This window comes from Anomalospiza imberbis, chromosome 6 (assembly GCF_031753505.1).
Source record: "Anomalospiza imberbis isolate Cuckoo-Finch-1a 21T00152 chromosome 6, ASM3175350v1, whole genome shotgun sequence".
NCBI lineage: Eukaryota > Metazoa > Chordata > Aves > Passeriformes > Viduidae > Anomalospiza > Anomalospiza imberbis.
In genome coordinates, this window is record NC_089686.1 from 31656004 (window position 1) to 31672544 (window position 16541).

Below are 16541 nucleotides of genomic sequence, written 5' to 3' on the forward strand. Positions count from 1 at the left end.
TTCTCCAGGAGAAGAGTCTTTCCTGTGCTCTAGTGTGTGGTCCCTCCCATGGGAGACAATCCTCCACAACCTTCCCCAGTGTCAGTCCATCCCATGGGCAAATATTCTCCACAAACTGCTGCAATGTGGGCACTTTTCCATGGGGTGCAGTCCTGCCAGGACAGGGTGCTCCAGTGTGAGTTCCCCACAAGTCCTACCAGAAAACCTGCTCCAGTGTGGGCTCCACTCTCCACAGGTCTGCAGGTGACTCTGCCAGGAGCCTGCTCCAGCACAGGTGTCCCATGGGTTCACAGCCTCCTCTCAGGCATCCCCCTGCTGCAGTGCAGGTCTCCTCCATGGGCTGCAGGTGGATTTCTGCGTCCCTGTGGACCTCTATGGGCTGCAGGGGCACAGCTGCTTCACCATGGTCTGCACCACGGGCTGCAGGGGAATCTCAGCTCTGGCGTCTTAGGATGAGGACTTGATTTATATTTTGTAACAATTAGGAGAAAATGAAGTTTTCTTCTGACTTAAGAATACCTTTCAGGAGAAAAATATGTAGTGCTTTTTGGTCTTCAGGTGAAAGTGTTGAGGAAAATGCAAGTGTTGTTGTCAAGCTCCTTATTCGACGGCCGGAGTGCTTCGGGCCAGACCTTAGGGGAGAAGGAGGAAATGGTTTGCTGGCTGCTATGCAGGAGGCTATCAGGATCTCAGAGAATCCTAGTCGTGACCTTCCTTCCCAGGCATATAAAAGAGAAGGGTAAGTAAATGTGAATGCTTGTTTGGCAAATGACGATTTAATAGCTGGTTCAATCATGCTTGCAGTATGAGGATAATAAACCCTGTTGTGTAAGGCATTACACAAACAGAGAGAATTAGAGATTCACATCCACAAGCAGTTGTCATATGGTATTCATAAAGCATTAGCTAGATAAAAGTGGAATAAGAGTTACAGAGAGAAAAAGCCCGAAGGACAAAACAAATGAGAAGACTGCTGTGGAATGAAGGTAAAGTTAAGCTAAAGTAAAAGAGGAAGGTAGAAGGCTCATGTGAAGTCAGCTATTACAGTTAGCCTGCATGCTTACCCTAGGGACAAAAACCCTTTAGTCTGGAGCCAAAGGGATGAGTACGTCTGGTGAATAGTCTCTGGATCCTGTCTCTAGCTCCAGAGATGAGCTATAAAACTTAGATTAGCAAAAATGCTCACTGTTATTTTTAACTTTTTAGTGATGAGGAGGAGGAGGAAGAGGAGACTGTGCACATGGGAAATGCAATCATGTCATTTTACTCAGCTCTTATAGATTTACTTGGACGCTGTGCACCAGAAATGCACGTAAGCTCATTTTACCACTTACTCAGAAAATGTAAGGAGATTTGTAAACATAATTGTTCATGTCTAACTAAACCTTTCTCTATTTGAAGCTTCCTCCCTTCAGAAGGTAGACTTTATGATTTCTTGCTGTATCTAAGTAGATACAAGCTACATGCTGTTTATAAAGAACCATGGTCTTTTCATTCCCTTATGCTTTTTTATTATCTAAAATTTTGGTAGTTTTTACATGAATATGAAATCAAAGCAAATATGAACTACAAGTGTTGCATAATAAAGTGACCAGTATAATAACTTCTGAAATTGACCCTTTATTATTCTCTAGAAAGCCATAAAATAATTTTTATAAGAATGTGATAGAGGGCTGCCTTTTGTGTGCATTGATGAAACGTGGTGCCCACACCTTGTGAATACATGGAAAAATACATAAAATAACTGTTTCAGCAGTAGTGCCTGTAACAGCCACATGCAACACTTGGTTTTCATTGGACTGACTGTTGCTTGTTGGTGCTTAGAATTCTTTAGTAGCTTAAAATCCTCTATTTATCTCAGTACAATAAGAGTAAGAAGTTTGGCTTGCAGCATCCCTATTTACACTTACAAAAGCTATTAAGTTGATTAGTTATATGTGCCTCTCTATTGCCAGACACAGTAGTTTCATGTTATGAAAATTACTGGTAGACATTTGCAGACACAGGTTATGAATACCTGATTTCTGCTAGAAATTGAAAGGAATTGCTCACCTCATTCTTGTAAATGCCTTTTGAAGATTTTTACAGCATAGAAATACCAGAAAAATGCATGGATACATCACACAGGTCTGCATCCATTTATAGTGTAAAAAACAAGCTCATAATTTGTCACCATGGGTTCCCTAGGTAACATGGACATGTCATAAGTTTTGGTTTCATCACCATATCTGGTTGGTTTAGGAATCTTATCAATGTGGAGGTTTTTGGCTTATTAGGAATTCGTAATATTGTAAAATCATTTATATAAAAATAAGACCAGATAAAAATGTAAGAACAGCTGAATTTGGCAACTTCACATTCATTCTTGTATAAATTGAATTTCTATACATTTCTTCCAGTGTTTGAAAAAAAATCATATTAATAACAAATATTTTGAGGAAAATTTTCTTATGTCCCTCAATACTAAATTTCTTAACTCACAAATTTTTCTAACAGCTTATTCAAAGTGGAAAAGGGGAAGCTATTCGAATCAGGTCAATTCTTCGATCCCTAGTGCCAACTGAAGATTTGGTGGGGATTATAAGTATACCACTAAAGTTGTCCACAGTTAACAAAGGTAACTTCAATACTTTCATTAGACCATTTATCTTTTATGAAAGTCTTTTGCCACATTAGCCTTCAGATGAAAAATAGAGTAGTTTTGTTAGTTGAATGCAAGCAGAGAACTGTTCAAATTTTAATTAGATCTGCATCAATTAGAGCTGCTCCAGTGGCACAGATATTTGCTCCTGTAGAGCAGAGAATGTAAGAACGTAAGAAATACTTTAAAGGACCACACCAATGGGCCAATACTTTGTCTCCAGCAGTGGCTCTAGAGATGCTACCTCTTTAGATAAAAATATTTAAGCTTGGGCTCAGTCCCTTTGTATTTCCACATTATCCAGTCATTTGTGGAATGCCTTACCATTTATTTCTAAGCTTTCATTTAAGAGTGAAAGATAATTAAATTGCAACATAATAGGGTTTTTTTAATAATAAAAACTTACTATTCTAAACAATTCTTTTTTAGCATAAAATAAAACTGAACAAGAATGTAATTTTGAGTATGTGATTTTACACATTAAATGTAATTATAATGTCTTTAATTGCCATGGTGTTTCTTGTTTTATCACTTATCTACTATTAAAAAGTGCATTGTATGTTTGTGTAGATGGCACAGTAAATGAGCCAGACATGTCTGCCAGTTTCTGTCCTGATCATAAAGCACCCATGGTACTCTTCTTGGACCGTGTCTATGGTATTAAGGACCAAAGCTTCCTCCTTCACCTATTGGAAGTTGGATTTTTACCGGATTTAAGAGCTTCTGCCTCTTTGGATACAGTATGTATTTCATTATTGAGTTTAGGTGAAATGGCTGGATATAGTGGCTCTGTAAGTGTAAAAAAATGGAATTTCAAGTCAAAACAGCCTTTAGAAAAAGGCATTATAGGCTCACTATAAAACAAAATCAATATTAATTCACTTACTATTAATTTATTGTGCATAAGTCTGATTTGAGCATTCAGTGTATGAAGTGTAAAAGTAGTTCAAAATCTTTTGATACAGGCTGTACAGTAATTCAATAAGTACATTGAGTATACTGCAATAGGCCTAATGATTGCTTTTATTTCATGTTTGTTCTCAATGATTACACTGAAAATCCAGGAGTATGAAGAAATTGAGATGCTGAGTGTTATTTAAAGCTTACTGAGGTTTTCTAACCTGTTTCAAGATAGAAACTACATATTCTTTTCTGCTGCTATTGGTTCAGAGTTCAGGGGTGCAAGAGACGGGTCATAAATGGATGGCTTGAATTTTCTCCAGTTGAAAAAGAAATTATTTTAGTCCTCATGTATATCCTGGAAATACCATTAGCACCCAGCCACATAGGAGATTTAAGGACTATTACATTGTTATGTTTTATAATCTTCATATTTAGTGACCTTTACCCAGTGTGGTACTAAGGCTTATTTACTCCTTCATACAGGTTTCTCTAAGTACCACAGAGGCAGCTCTCGCACTAAATAGATACATTTGCTCAGCTGTGTTTCCACTACTCAAGAGATGTGCTCCCCTCTTTTCTGGAACAGAGCATCATGCCTCTCTGGTTGACTCCATGCTTCACACAATATATAGGTTATCCAAGGGACGGTCCCTCACAAAAGCTCAAAGAGATGCTATTGAGGAATGCCTGCTTGCTATTTGCCAGTACGTATGATACCTGTGTACAAATTAATTTCTTCTGTGCAGGATGGGTATTTTAACAGCTTCTTTCTTTGCCTATAATGTAGACCTAAGACTATTTTATTCTTGCATGAAATAAATTACCAGTGTTATCTCAGGAACTGAAATGTAGATTAGTCTGTTCCCTTAAGAGGGTTCAGAAGTAGCACAACATTCTGTGCTATATCCTTCCATAGGTAGATAGTGAGATTCCTTACGCACTTAGCATTGTTTTTCCAAAATACTTTTAATGAGTGTTTTGCCTCCCAATAAATTTACTTCAATTTTTATTTAACTTACACTTAACTGTATGAATTTTGCTAGTAACATCTATTTTTTAAAATAACAGCCATTTGCGTCCCTCTATGCTACAACAGCTGTTGAGAAGGCTGGTTTTTGATGTGCCCCTGCTCAATGAATACTGTAAAATGCCTCTCAAGGTAAATACTTTATTTTCTGTACATGCATCCAGCATAAAACTTCAAAAGAAATTGTTGTTGTCTTGTTTTTAAAATCAGAATGGGAAGGGTAAAGTAATGTAAAATTACTTCTGAATGGAAAATAATGTTACTGTTTCGTAGTCTTTCAAATTAAACGTAATGTTTGAAAAATTTTTGAAATCATGCCTAATGCAAAGAGTAAGGGGATTACTATAGTTTGTATAGTGAACTGTTGACTTTCCCATTGCTTCATCAAAAGAGTATTTGAATGTATCAATTTAACTGTCAGTGTTATCTTGAGATTTCTTCTTCTGCTATAAGAACTAAAATAACTCTTGGTGGGATGCACGGTCCAGGAATGACTTCTGAGTGAAATCTAAGAGACAGGATGCAGGAAAGAAAATTCACCTTTTATTTCTGAGTAATCTATAACTGAAGTTTTATCTTATTTTATCTAGTTTTTATTTTGTTTTTTGGGGGTTTTTTTGGTTGTTCTGTATAAACAGAATTACAATTTTTAGATTATGAATAAATCTTAGTCAGAACTATTCTGTCAGGTTTGATTCACTTTTTTGTTGGGATAAAACAACCTGATCTTAGATCATTGTCTTTTTGTGAAAGAATTGAAATTTTATCATATTTTAAAGCAGAGCTGTCATATTCACAAACATACTCTGAAGCATCATTAATTTTTTATTAAAAGTGTGGTGTAGAGGGAGTGTTTGGTCTGGTTTTAAATTATTATTTTTCTTTCTTACACAGAATTGCACTAATAACTAAAATGTCAGGATTCTAGTCTGATGCTAAAAGAATTTTTTTAAATTTCCATGGGATAAGAATTTTTAGTTCTACAGAAGAAGCTGTTAGAAATTTGAAATTATGTGGAAAGTGCATCAATAATCATATATACTAGGCTCTTTAACTGTACAGATTTTCTGTATGATAGTTTTCTGTCAATTTTTCCAGAGCTGAGCAATCACAGCCAAGAGGGTGTACTGCAGGTGTCTTTTGCAGTGTTTTGAGTAACACCAAAGCAACTACAAATGACAGGAGTTAAATCAATTTAAATTTGTAAAACTTTTCATGAGAACCTATCATGTCCTGCCTTAAACCCATTTCCTTGTCTCTGTTTTTGTCCTGTGAGCTAGTCTGTACTCAAATGGTGACAATTCTGAAAGTTTGCTACTCCCTGTAGCCATTGAGAATCCCACAGCAGGAGCTGGAGATAATACAGACTTTATACATTCACAATATGGGCTCTGCTGCTCTTCCTAAAAGACAAAGAAGAAAAAAAGACCATTATTCTGAGCCATTGGAAATGAAGAGACAGATGCAAATAAAACTACTCCTGTAACTGTTTAACATAACAGGTTTTTTTTTTGTTAAATAGTAATGTTTCACAAGCATTTTTATTTCTTGAAAATCTAGCTTCTGACAAATCACTATGAGCAGTGCTGGAAATATTACTGTCTGCCTTCAGGAATGGGAAGCTATGGAATTGCAGCAGAAGAGGAGCTACATTTAACCGAGAAACTTTTCTGGGGAATATTTGATTCCTTGTCTCATAAGGTAATGGCTGCAATTCACATTACATTATGGGGTGGGTATAAAAGCATTACAATGATAATTTGTTGTGCCAAGATGAGAAAATTCCTATTTTAACGGTTGTTTCATCTAATATGGGAGATACAGCAATGAATGCTTTTAATGAAGTGAAAAATTGAACACTGAATCTTGAACGATCCTCTCTAAGCTGATGAAATGTCAAATGTTTGCTTGATATACATGCAAGCTTTACACTACTAATGAGGAGATATGTGTGTGTGTGTAAATATACACACATGCACATGTAATGTTTAGTTCTCACTGCACTAACAAGTCAGTGTTGTCTGCTTTCCTATCTTGGCTCTACTAAACATTTTAAATTACTTTTTACTGACATAAAATTTATATATATATGTACGTGCTTATAAAATTGTTGGTATATGCAGAATAAATTTACATTGCCTGTCTTCAAATATATATTTGTATTTCTTTAGTTTTCCAGCTATTTCCCAGCTCAAGAGATATGATGCAATATACTATGAAATAAATACTTTTTCATTTTTCTGTTGCAAAATGTGATATTGTGACTTTTTAACTTACTCAGTTTTTCTCTCAGTGAGAAAAAGTTGCATTTCGGATACAAGAAATGTCTTCCTGAGTAGGCACTTCTTGTGCTTGCTTGGGGTCAAAATTTAGCCCAATCAAAATCAGTTTTTGCTTTAGGACAATAAAAAACATATTCATTGTGTCTCACTGGATTTATGTTCTCTTTTTAAGCTACAGATTTAGATGATTGCTCCTCTAGGCATTCTGATTTATAACATGGAAATAAAAATGCTCTCTGCATTATTCTGAAATGGCTTTTTAAGCTTTATTTGTATTTGATTTTTAGTAATATTGACCCCTCTCTTAGTGCTTTCACAAGTGCAAAGAGTGTCATGAGTGCCTGATGCAATCAAATGTTTCCAATTATTGCATCTTGGATTTTAACGGATGGATTAACATGATATGTTATTGCCAATACTGGTGTCTCTCCATAACAACATTTTTATTTTTCTGTAAATGGTAGTTAGCCCAATGATGGTTAGTGAAAGAAGAGTTGTGTAAATCTGATCTGCCGACCTACATTATTCTCCACCATTCTTTTTTGTTCTAAAGTATTTCCATGTTGATGTTATTAAAAATAATGAAATTACTTTGCTACAGTCAATCACAATTTCCTTTAATGAGCATATTTTAAAATGAAACAGTACAAAGTGAAAGAGAAGCAAAACGCCTATGGCTTCTGCTAATTCTGCAGGAATTAATAACTTTAGAACTAAGGCAGTGTTTTACAGATGATCATATTCTGTAACTAGGCAAACAAGCCTTGATCCTGTCTGTACAGGCCTTCATGGCCCAAAGAAAGCTCGAGTTGACCTCGTATTGCAAACACATACGAAGTGTCAGCACACCCTTATGTCAATCTGAGTAGTCTTAAGAATATATTGGCTTGATATAATGGAAAATAGATGTCATGCAACAGTAATTTTGCCCTATGTTTGAATTTTAAACGTGACTTACTGTTTGTTTGCATCTTCTAATATTTGTAGGTGGCTATATGGCTGCTTGGATTTCACTAACATTTTGCATGTTTTTCTGTTGGGTTTTCCAACCAGTTCCTATCTCTCCTGCAGAAGTATGATCCAGAGCTCTTTCGAATGGCTTTGCCTTGTCTAAGTGCTATAGCTGGTGCCTTGCCCCCTGATTATTTAGATACACGAATTATGTCAACTTTGGAAAAGCAGACTTCAGTGGATCCAGAAGGAAATTTTGATCCCAAACCTGTCAGCACATCAAAGTGAGTCATGTTATTCATAGTGGTTTCCTTCCCTTAAAAATTTTTATACTACTCCTTATTAACATTTTTTTATCTTCTGTGGGGAGAGTTGGCTGGTGACTGATATGTGAGTGGTATTAGGACTTTCAGAAGTAGTAGATGGATTTTTGCCTCCTTCTGCCAAATACTTCATTGAAACCTGTCCTGTTTACCAGACATAAACCATATTGTTCTCAGCCCTGAACAGATGCTAAATATTTCCATCTTATGTCTACAGAGAAAATAGTAAATTATATATTTATTATGTACCTTATTGTCTAATAGTTCAAATGTTTGGGATAAATAAATTAGAAACTATCATTATTTTGCTTATGACAATTTGTACCACATCACAAAAATCTGGTGATTCAATTGGTCTGTAGCCCAATTTTTATAAAATCTTTATATGGCAAAATAAGCAGATCATGCAGGATGATTAAGTAGAGATTTGGCTTTCCTAGTAATTTTTTTGCTTTTCAAATACAGACTTTATATTCAAGAACTGAGGATCAATAGCTCAGTCTTGCTATTAAAGGCTTATCCTTCCATCATTATGCATTGTGAAACATCCATGTTAATATTATTCTTTATTAAGAATTAGCAACAAATTTACCTGTAGATTATGGTGAAGCAGGTTTTTTGTTTCTTCGTGATTTCAGGTGCTAAAAAGTGTGACTGTTATGTAACTAAAGGTTCTCTGCAAATGCCATTATAGCTATGCCTTTTTTGTGGCATTTCTTTTAAAGAATAGGGAATTGCCATGACAAATGTTTTGCCTTCATTTGGAGGTGAAGCGTTTTTGATTAGTGCTATATTTTGCTGGCATTTTTTTTTCACAAACCAGACTGCAGTAACTTATGATTGAATGACCATTTTTATGTAACCATTCACATTTACATGCTAAAAAAGCCCTCTCTGCTTACAGCCTTGTACTTCCTGAGAAGTTGGAGTATATTGTAAGCAAGTATGCTGAACATTCCCACGATAAATGGGCCTTTGAAAAGGTAGGAGTTATTTTAAGACTGGCAACTGTCCAGGACTACTAAATAATCCCTGGGGTGATTATAGAAATTGAAACTGGACCGTTTAACTGATAGCCCCTCCATCCAGATTGTATGGATGTCTACATATTTATTTTGGGATATGTGGAAGAAACCTATTTCTTAGGAAAACGCATTGCAATTACTTGTTTTTTCAAAGAATTTATTAGGAGAGACTTGAGGGGACTGAAAAAGGGGAGTTTGGTTTGGGTTTGGGGTTTTTTTTTTTTGTTTCTTTGGGGGTTTGATGGGTTTTTTGTTGTTTTTTGGGGGTTTTAAAAAATTTTAGGTAAGAATATATAGCTCTTTAGGCATCACTTTGCCTGGTAATGGTGCTTTTTGACTGGGAGTCAGAGATTCAGTTTTACTGCAGCAGCTCTATGATCTAAGAAAGTACAGCCTAATGTAATTTTTTATTTCAGATAAGTAGTTGTAGATTTTCTTTCTTCTTAGCTTTAAGAAGCCTGTTATGTATTGAATTTCTCTATAATTTTGCAAATGCTCTGTCATTATGTCATGTTTCTGTTCCATTATTTCTAGGAAGCTACGAGAAAAGACAATGAATTCTTCAATAATTTATTATAACATTTAATAACAAATGAATAGCAATTTTATGGAAGAGTTGTATAAAATGATTATCTTGTTCGGGGGGGCCTATGTATGCAAATTTGTATAGGAAGATACACATACATATGCATATGTAAATATACACAGAAAAATTTCAAACCATAACTTTCAGTTACTTTTGTTTAAGGTAAAGCACTCCCTAGTTATGTTCTTCAGTTCTTGATCTGTTAATGTTATGTATTCTCCTCCGAGTTTCTGACTTTAGGCTCCCAGAGAACTGTGAAGGGTATTTATTGTATTTTGGGACAGTCAGTGCTGTCTCAATGCATGAGTCCACTTGAAAGGGTCCAGTGTAAGTTAGGCTGAGGACTGGTATCATGACACGACTGCTCACAGGTGGCATCCCTTCTGTCTCAGGCATGTTTTGTTCCTGCATGCCCACAGATGGATGCACGCTCCTCTCCTGTGGCCCTGAGCAGCTCTTGGAGTGGGTTAGCAGTTTGGTGTGACAAAGGAAACTGGCTAATTTGCTCTCACTCATTAATGTTGTTCTCATCTTATTTCACAGGGGTTTGTGTTTTTTTTTTTCTTTTTCAGACTAATAGTGGATGGAAATATGGTGTTTCACTGGATGAAAATATGAAGACTCACCCATTAATAAGGCCTTTCAAAACTTTAGCTGAAAAGGTAATAGAGGAAATTTCAGCTGCATCAATATGAAGTAGATTGATTTGTGTGCTTTTTAAAATCCATTTCAAATATATTCTGTTAAATGTCAGGCAGAGGAACCAACAAGAATTCTTACAGTTAATAGGTACAACTTTATACCGAAGTGATTTTTAAGTTAATCTTACACTGAGTCTTGTATCATTTACTTCCATTAGGCATAATGTTAATTGTTTCTTCATAGGCCTGGCAAATTTGAATTCAGTAGCACAGTTTTTTCAGGCTTACATGGATGAGGAATGACTGGCAGAAACTCCTGGACCTTAATGAAAGTGTAATTTAACATACATGAAGGCAATTTTGTCTTCCAGAAAGATGGTAGAAAAATGTAAAAAATCTGTAGGAGATGATTCAGTTGAAAACGCAGAAAAACATTTCAAGTATTTTGAATTTCTTGACTAGGCACAAATGTCTTCTAGTTGTCAGAACAGTGAAGCGAATTTGAATTCTGTTACTTATTTTTGTAATGATTCACTGGGAGACACAGTGAATCATTACAAAAGTCAATTACATATATCCCTCTTCACCACGTATTTCTTGTTCAGAAAATAGTCATGACAAAAATCAAGAGTGATTAAAGAGGTTGAGTTTCCTAAGGTTTGTAAATCACTTTGGAATCTCTGGAGAGGAGCCAAAGCATTGTTGGTTGTTATTTAAGCAGTTCAAAAAGAATTTTCTGAATCGTCTAAAATTAAAACTTTTGAACATAAAAATCAGGACTATCCCTAAAAGCTGTCATTTTGAGCAGCTGGTTTATGATGCAACCTGAAGTACTGTCATTTAATTGATTTGAAACGTCTTATTGAAGCATACTCAGAATTTTGCCACAAATTTTCACTTTTTCTAACACTTTTACTTTTTGAAGCTGCAATATGTGCTGTTGCCTATTTTTTATTGGTATCTGTGTTTTTATGAAGAGGTGTATAGTTCAGTAACCTTCTGTATCTGTGAGTGGATATAAATATAGGAAGACTAAAAAAAGATCTAGAGTGCTTGATGCATTTGAAGATACATACTTATTTACCTAATTTTTAGCACTCACAGCACCATAATTTCTTTTATTATTTTGTCCTGGTGGAACTAGTGAATAAGTTTCAAGGTCCAATCTACATTATTGCTCCAGGGCTCCGTGCAGTGCTGTTAGTTTCTAACACTTATCCCAGCAATAAATGCCACTAAGAATATTGTTTTTTAAATTGTAGGTATTTCAAAGCTCTTCTCTCATGTAAAAAGAACTGCATTTTTTGTTCTCATATAATATACAAATTTTCTATAATTTTGCAGTACATGGCACTTAGTAGAGAAGGACAGAATATTTTTGTTGCTGTGTTTTTGCTTCTTACTAAATACAGAAAAAATTTTACATTCTTTTCTTCAAAGGAAAAGGAAATTTATCGTTGGCCTGCCAGAGAATCATTGAAAACCATGCTGGCCTTGGGATGGAGCCTAGAAAGGACCAAGGAGGGAGGAGAAGCAATAATACATCAGCGTGAAAATGAAAAACTTCGTAGCATATCTCAGACTAGTCAGGTAATGTAGAACACCTTGATTTTAGAAAACAACAGTTCTGCTAATTAATTTACTAATAAATTATAAACATTTATGTCAATTTGACATTCTTTCAGTGAAAAGAAACTTTTAATGGTAGAGTTCTAAGATTGGAAGTCATGTCACTATAAAAAACACCCATGCCACACTAAAGAGGGGATTCCCAAAAGCTTTTAAGACAATGAGGATATAAGAGACCATAGATATTAATTTTCTTAGAAGAACTGAAAAGCTTTTTAATATAGTCATTCAAAAAAAAAAAAAGAGGCAAAACATTTAAAGTCTTTTATTTTATAAAAAAATAAATATAGCTTTTTTTTTGTTTGGTCAAACAGAAGAGTCTAACATCGGCTTTTGTCAAGATTATGATTGACAAATTAGATTGTACATTTGATACAGTTTTTCTTTTTTATCTACAGGCAAAATTTTCAGGTGATTATGGATTATTTTTTCTGTTTGTAGATTTTTGTAAACACATGTTGAGACTGCTGGTCAATATGTCTTGGAGGAGGAAAGCCATTTAAAATTATGACAAGTGTTGGGGAATTGTTATTGTGCCCTTCGAGGTGAATTACACACATTTGTACATAAATACAGTGAGAGTTAAGAAGCAGTGCATTGGGCACAAGTCCTGGAAGAAATGTGCAAAGCTGTGTCACAAGCTAATTCCTTATGTACACTTGCACCAGCACTGATCCTGTGAGCATCAGCACCTGGCACCTTAAGCTTGTGCTGGGCTCTTTCTCCAAGCCACCATTTGCTTACCAAAAGGGTCTCCTGAGCACTCATTGCAACATAACACTTCAGTATTTCTTATTTTTTCAGCAAACCTCACTCCCTTACAGGAAATTGTGCTGTCTCTAGAATCTCTCTGCTTCCAGCCAGTTGAACTTGTTCTGCAGCTGGGCCTTCTTGGCCAAGAAGATGCCTGATAAAGACATGACAGAGTAGAGGTTTTCAGCACATAATTAACTTGAGTACACATTTGAAATCACTGATTTATATGTAACCATTCACATTTACATGCACCTCTAACATTTTGAACTGGATTTTGAACTGGAGCTTTCTCACTTTAACCAGTTGAAGATTGTGCTCATATATTACACTCCTGCATTTTCTTAGTCTTTAAGTTCCTCAAAAAAATAATTTCTCTTTTTGTTGTATTGTCTCATCCTTAGCACAGGGCTCACTCAGGCTGTTCCCACATGGTTCTGTCATGTCTTGAAGGCACATCTTGTATGTCTCATGACTGGTTTCCTCCTAGGCTAAAAGCTTAATTCTTTGCAGCTTGCCACCTATTGTGAATAGAGAGTTCTAAGTATCTGCAGCAACCTGCATGCTTCCACACTAGCGAATCCATTCTCTTAATCATCCAGTGCCTTCAGTACATTGCAAAATAGGTGAACACCTCCTACAAGAAAGTATAAAATTGGGAATGGTGTTACTCTAATCAAGTCAATAACAGAGATGTTTTAGTTGAATATTTGGTTCTTTTATCTGAAATTATTTTATCTGAGAATAATTTTCTTTTCTCCTGCAGGGAAATGGGTATAGCCCAACACCACTTGATCTCTCTAATGTGGCACTTTCTAGGGAGCTTCAGGTTCGTATTTGTGTTTTGCATAAATTATGCTGAAAGGAATGGATGTACCTTATTTCATTATTATTAAAGAGTTGAATTTTGTTAGGTTTTATGAGTGTATTTGTGACTGTAGTTATGATAAGCTGTTGTAGTGCATGCTATTTACATAGTGAAAGATGAGATTTCCACTGTTTGTGCCATTGGTGCTTTCTGAGTTCCCACAAAAAAATTGAGCGCGAAGCTAGGGAAGGGGAATGTTATACTATGTGTATCCTGTGCTTGTACTGACTTCAAAGAACAGCTAAATACAGAAATTCCATTTAGCTATGATGTTTCTTTATCTCAAGAGTGTAGACTTAAGACTGTGAAATTATGTAGCATTACAGAATTTTTAATCATCACATAATCTTATATATTGTTTTTTCTGATGCTAATGTAGGGAATGGTTGAGGTAATGGCAGAAAACTACCATAATATATGGGCCAAAAAGAAGAAAATGGAGTTGGAAAGCAAAGGTAAGCCACAATCCTGCAAACCACACCAAAAAAGACAAGAATGAGGGGGAAGAAACAATCTGAAAGATGACAGTGTAAGACAATCAAAAATGAATAGTTCCTTTTGTACATGAAGCAGAATAAATCTTAGAGTAGAAAAACTTACAGTTCTTTCAACTTACTAAAGGTGGAGGTAGTCATCCTTTACTGGTACCTTATGACACATTGACAGCCAAGGAGAAATCACGGGACCGTGAAAAGGCACAAGAGCTGTTTAAATTCCTTCAAGTCAATGGTATAATCATATCTCGGTAAGTTGCACATTTTTTCAGATGCTTGCTTGCATTCAGTGCCTAAACCAGCATGTTAATCTTATCTCACTGCAGGCTGGCAGTTATTAACATAATTACTGTTCGCCATGTCTGCTATGAATCAGAGTTATTTTCATGTTCACAAGGACTCTTCTAAAACAGCATGTTCAGGCAACATTTTTAATAAGTATGTGATCATAGTAAATACAAAGTGCGACATAGGGTAATTAAACAAGAGGATAATTTAAAATGTCTAAATTAGCAGCCAGCCATGTCAGTAAGGATCATGGGAAAATTAATCTGAGGTCTGATTCTGAAATGTATCTATGTAAAATGGCTTTTTAAACCAGTTTTTTGAAAAAAATATTGCTTTGAGTTCTGTAAAGTAATAAGACAAAGTGGCTCTACTTTGTGGGCACTAACTTGTACTCTAGCAAAAGCATAGATATCCTTAGTTTTACTGCAACTTGAATTGCTGTGTCTTAAAGTAAGCTGATCTGTGAGGACTTCTTACTGTAGTATGTGGCTTTATATGATGGAATTGTGAATTACTATACTATAACTCTCCTCTTTTATTGGATGTGAAGCACCTGAATATATAGGAAATCTCAATTTTCTGGCATTCAGCATTTTTGCGAACTAAATTTTATCCATGAACAAATTTTACTGGACATGCATAGGGTCAGATCTTTCCTGTTTTCATTTATTTCTACTTTTCAAGTCTTTGACTATTGAAAGTATACTCAGAAATTTATTAAAATCCATTTTTAGGATCTTCAAAATGTAACTTTGTTCACTCTAATAATATTTCTAAGAGATGAGAATAGAGTTCTAAGTACATTTCCCTCCTGCCACATATATAGGCTCTCATCCTGAACCCTAAATGTAGCTATGCCACCAAATATTTTTATAACTTCCACGGTTGCTTCAGAGCCATTGAATAAGAAAAGCTGGTCTACTTAGTGCAAATGAATGATCTTCTGAAACACCAATGGAAATGCCCAAATTTTGCAGCTGCATGTGTTTGGGTCAGGAAAACAATTTTTTCAGTGTTATATCATGGGACAAATCAACTTGAAAAAGCATGTTCAAACTCTTCCTTGATACAGGCAAAGAGTTTGCAGTGATTGTCTGTATCAGTATGAATCAAGATTATCAACTTTTCAGTGTTTTCGTCAGATGAATATAAGCATATATATATATATATATATATATATATATATATATATATATATCTTTTGAAGTACTCATTGCAATGATCACATTTCAAGATGTCATTCTTGAAAATATAGGACTAATCATTAAAACATAAGAATTGTTTATAATTGGAAATGTATAGGCGGATCAGCATGTGTACTTCACATATACCATCTGCCTCTGTTTTTGGGTTTTTGCTGTTTGCTGAGAACATTTTTGAAACACTTTGTGTGTTTATGACATGCAGATAAATCTCCCAAGCCTTACTCAAGCATGTATTAGAAACAAGCTAGTATTTTATTACACATCTTTAAATTTCTGCAAGGTCTCTGGATATTGTTTTTTATACTTCACAGACCTATCAACATCTTTCAATATTTAGGAAAGTATGCGTAATCTTTTAGGAACCAGGACTTCTTATAAACTCGAAAATATTTACGTTGACCTCACTGAAAATCAGATAAGTACTTAGTCTCCTTTGTGAAAATGAGGCAGCAGAAGATGCCTCTCAAGCATACATAGCTGTTAATTCATACTAAATAATTTGATTGCACTATTAATGGTGATAAATTAATAGAGAGTCATCAAAGTAAACAAACTAGAACTCTTAAGATAGGTAGTTTGTTTTTTTTGGTTTTTTTTTTTCACAAATTAAACTAAGATGGGAGGTTAGAGTCCTACTAAGTTTGTGTTTAAAATGGGATTGAGATATCTTCCTTGGTTCTCTGGCTCTGTTCCCCTAGACTATAACCATTTCTTTCCTCTTAACTGTGTTCTGACATGGTCAAGAGCATATATTTTATTATTAGATTTTTTTTTGTTGTTACAATTTCTGCTGCATCAACCTTCTCCCAGAATTACTTTTTTTTTTGCTTAGATTTCTCTCATAGATGTTTTTAAACTGCTAATCTAATATTCCATTTTACCTCCCTAATTTGCTCCCATACCATTGGTAAGGACTCTCAGTACA

General features: G+C 35.1%; 1 protein-coding gene across 9 annotated transcripts in view; it reads left to right on the forward strand.

Annotated features, from left to right (window-relative positions):
* RYR3 (ryanodine receptor 3) overlaps nucleotides 1-16541 on the forward strand; it is a 198371-nt gene that overhangs the window by 117109 nt on the left and 64721 nt on the right. For 5 of the 9 annotated variants that reach the window (XM_068193076.1, XM_068193072.1, XM_068193077.1 and 2 more), the window contains exons 44-57: nucleotides 559-739; nucleotides 1207-1312; nucleotides 2497-2617; nucleotides 3212-3381; nucleotides 4028-4248; nucleotides 4613-4703; nucleotides 6132-6272; nucleotides 7907-8088; nucleotides 9032-9110; nucleotides 10311-10400; nucleotides 11820-11969; nucleotides 13528-13590; nucleotides 14009-14084; nucleotides 14251-14374. In XM_068193076.1, the coding sequence (XP_068049177.1) occupies nucleotides 559-739; nucleotides 1207-1312; nucleotides 2497-2617; nucleotides 3212-3381; nucleotides 4028-4248; nucleotides 4613-4703; nucleotides 6132-6272; nucleotides 7907-8088; nucleotides 9032-9110; nucleotides 10311-10400; nucleotides 11820-11969; nucleotides 13528-13590; nucleotides 14009-14084; nucleotides 14251-14374 (1795 nt within the window). The remainder of the gene's footprint in view (nucleotides 1-558; nucleotides 740-1206; nucleotides 1313-2496; nucleotides 2618-3211; nucleotides 3382-4027; nucleotides 4249-4612; nucleotides 4704-6131; nucleotides 6273-7906; nucleotides 8089-9031; nucleotides 9111-10310; nucleotides 10401-11819; nucleotides 11970-13527; nucleotides 13591-14008; nucleotides 14085-14250; nucleotides 14375-16541) is intronic. The other 4 variants (XM_068193075.1, XM_068193079.1, XM_068193081.1 and 1 more) reach the window with 1 other exon arrangement.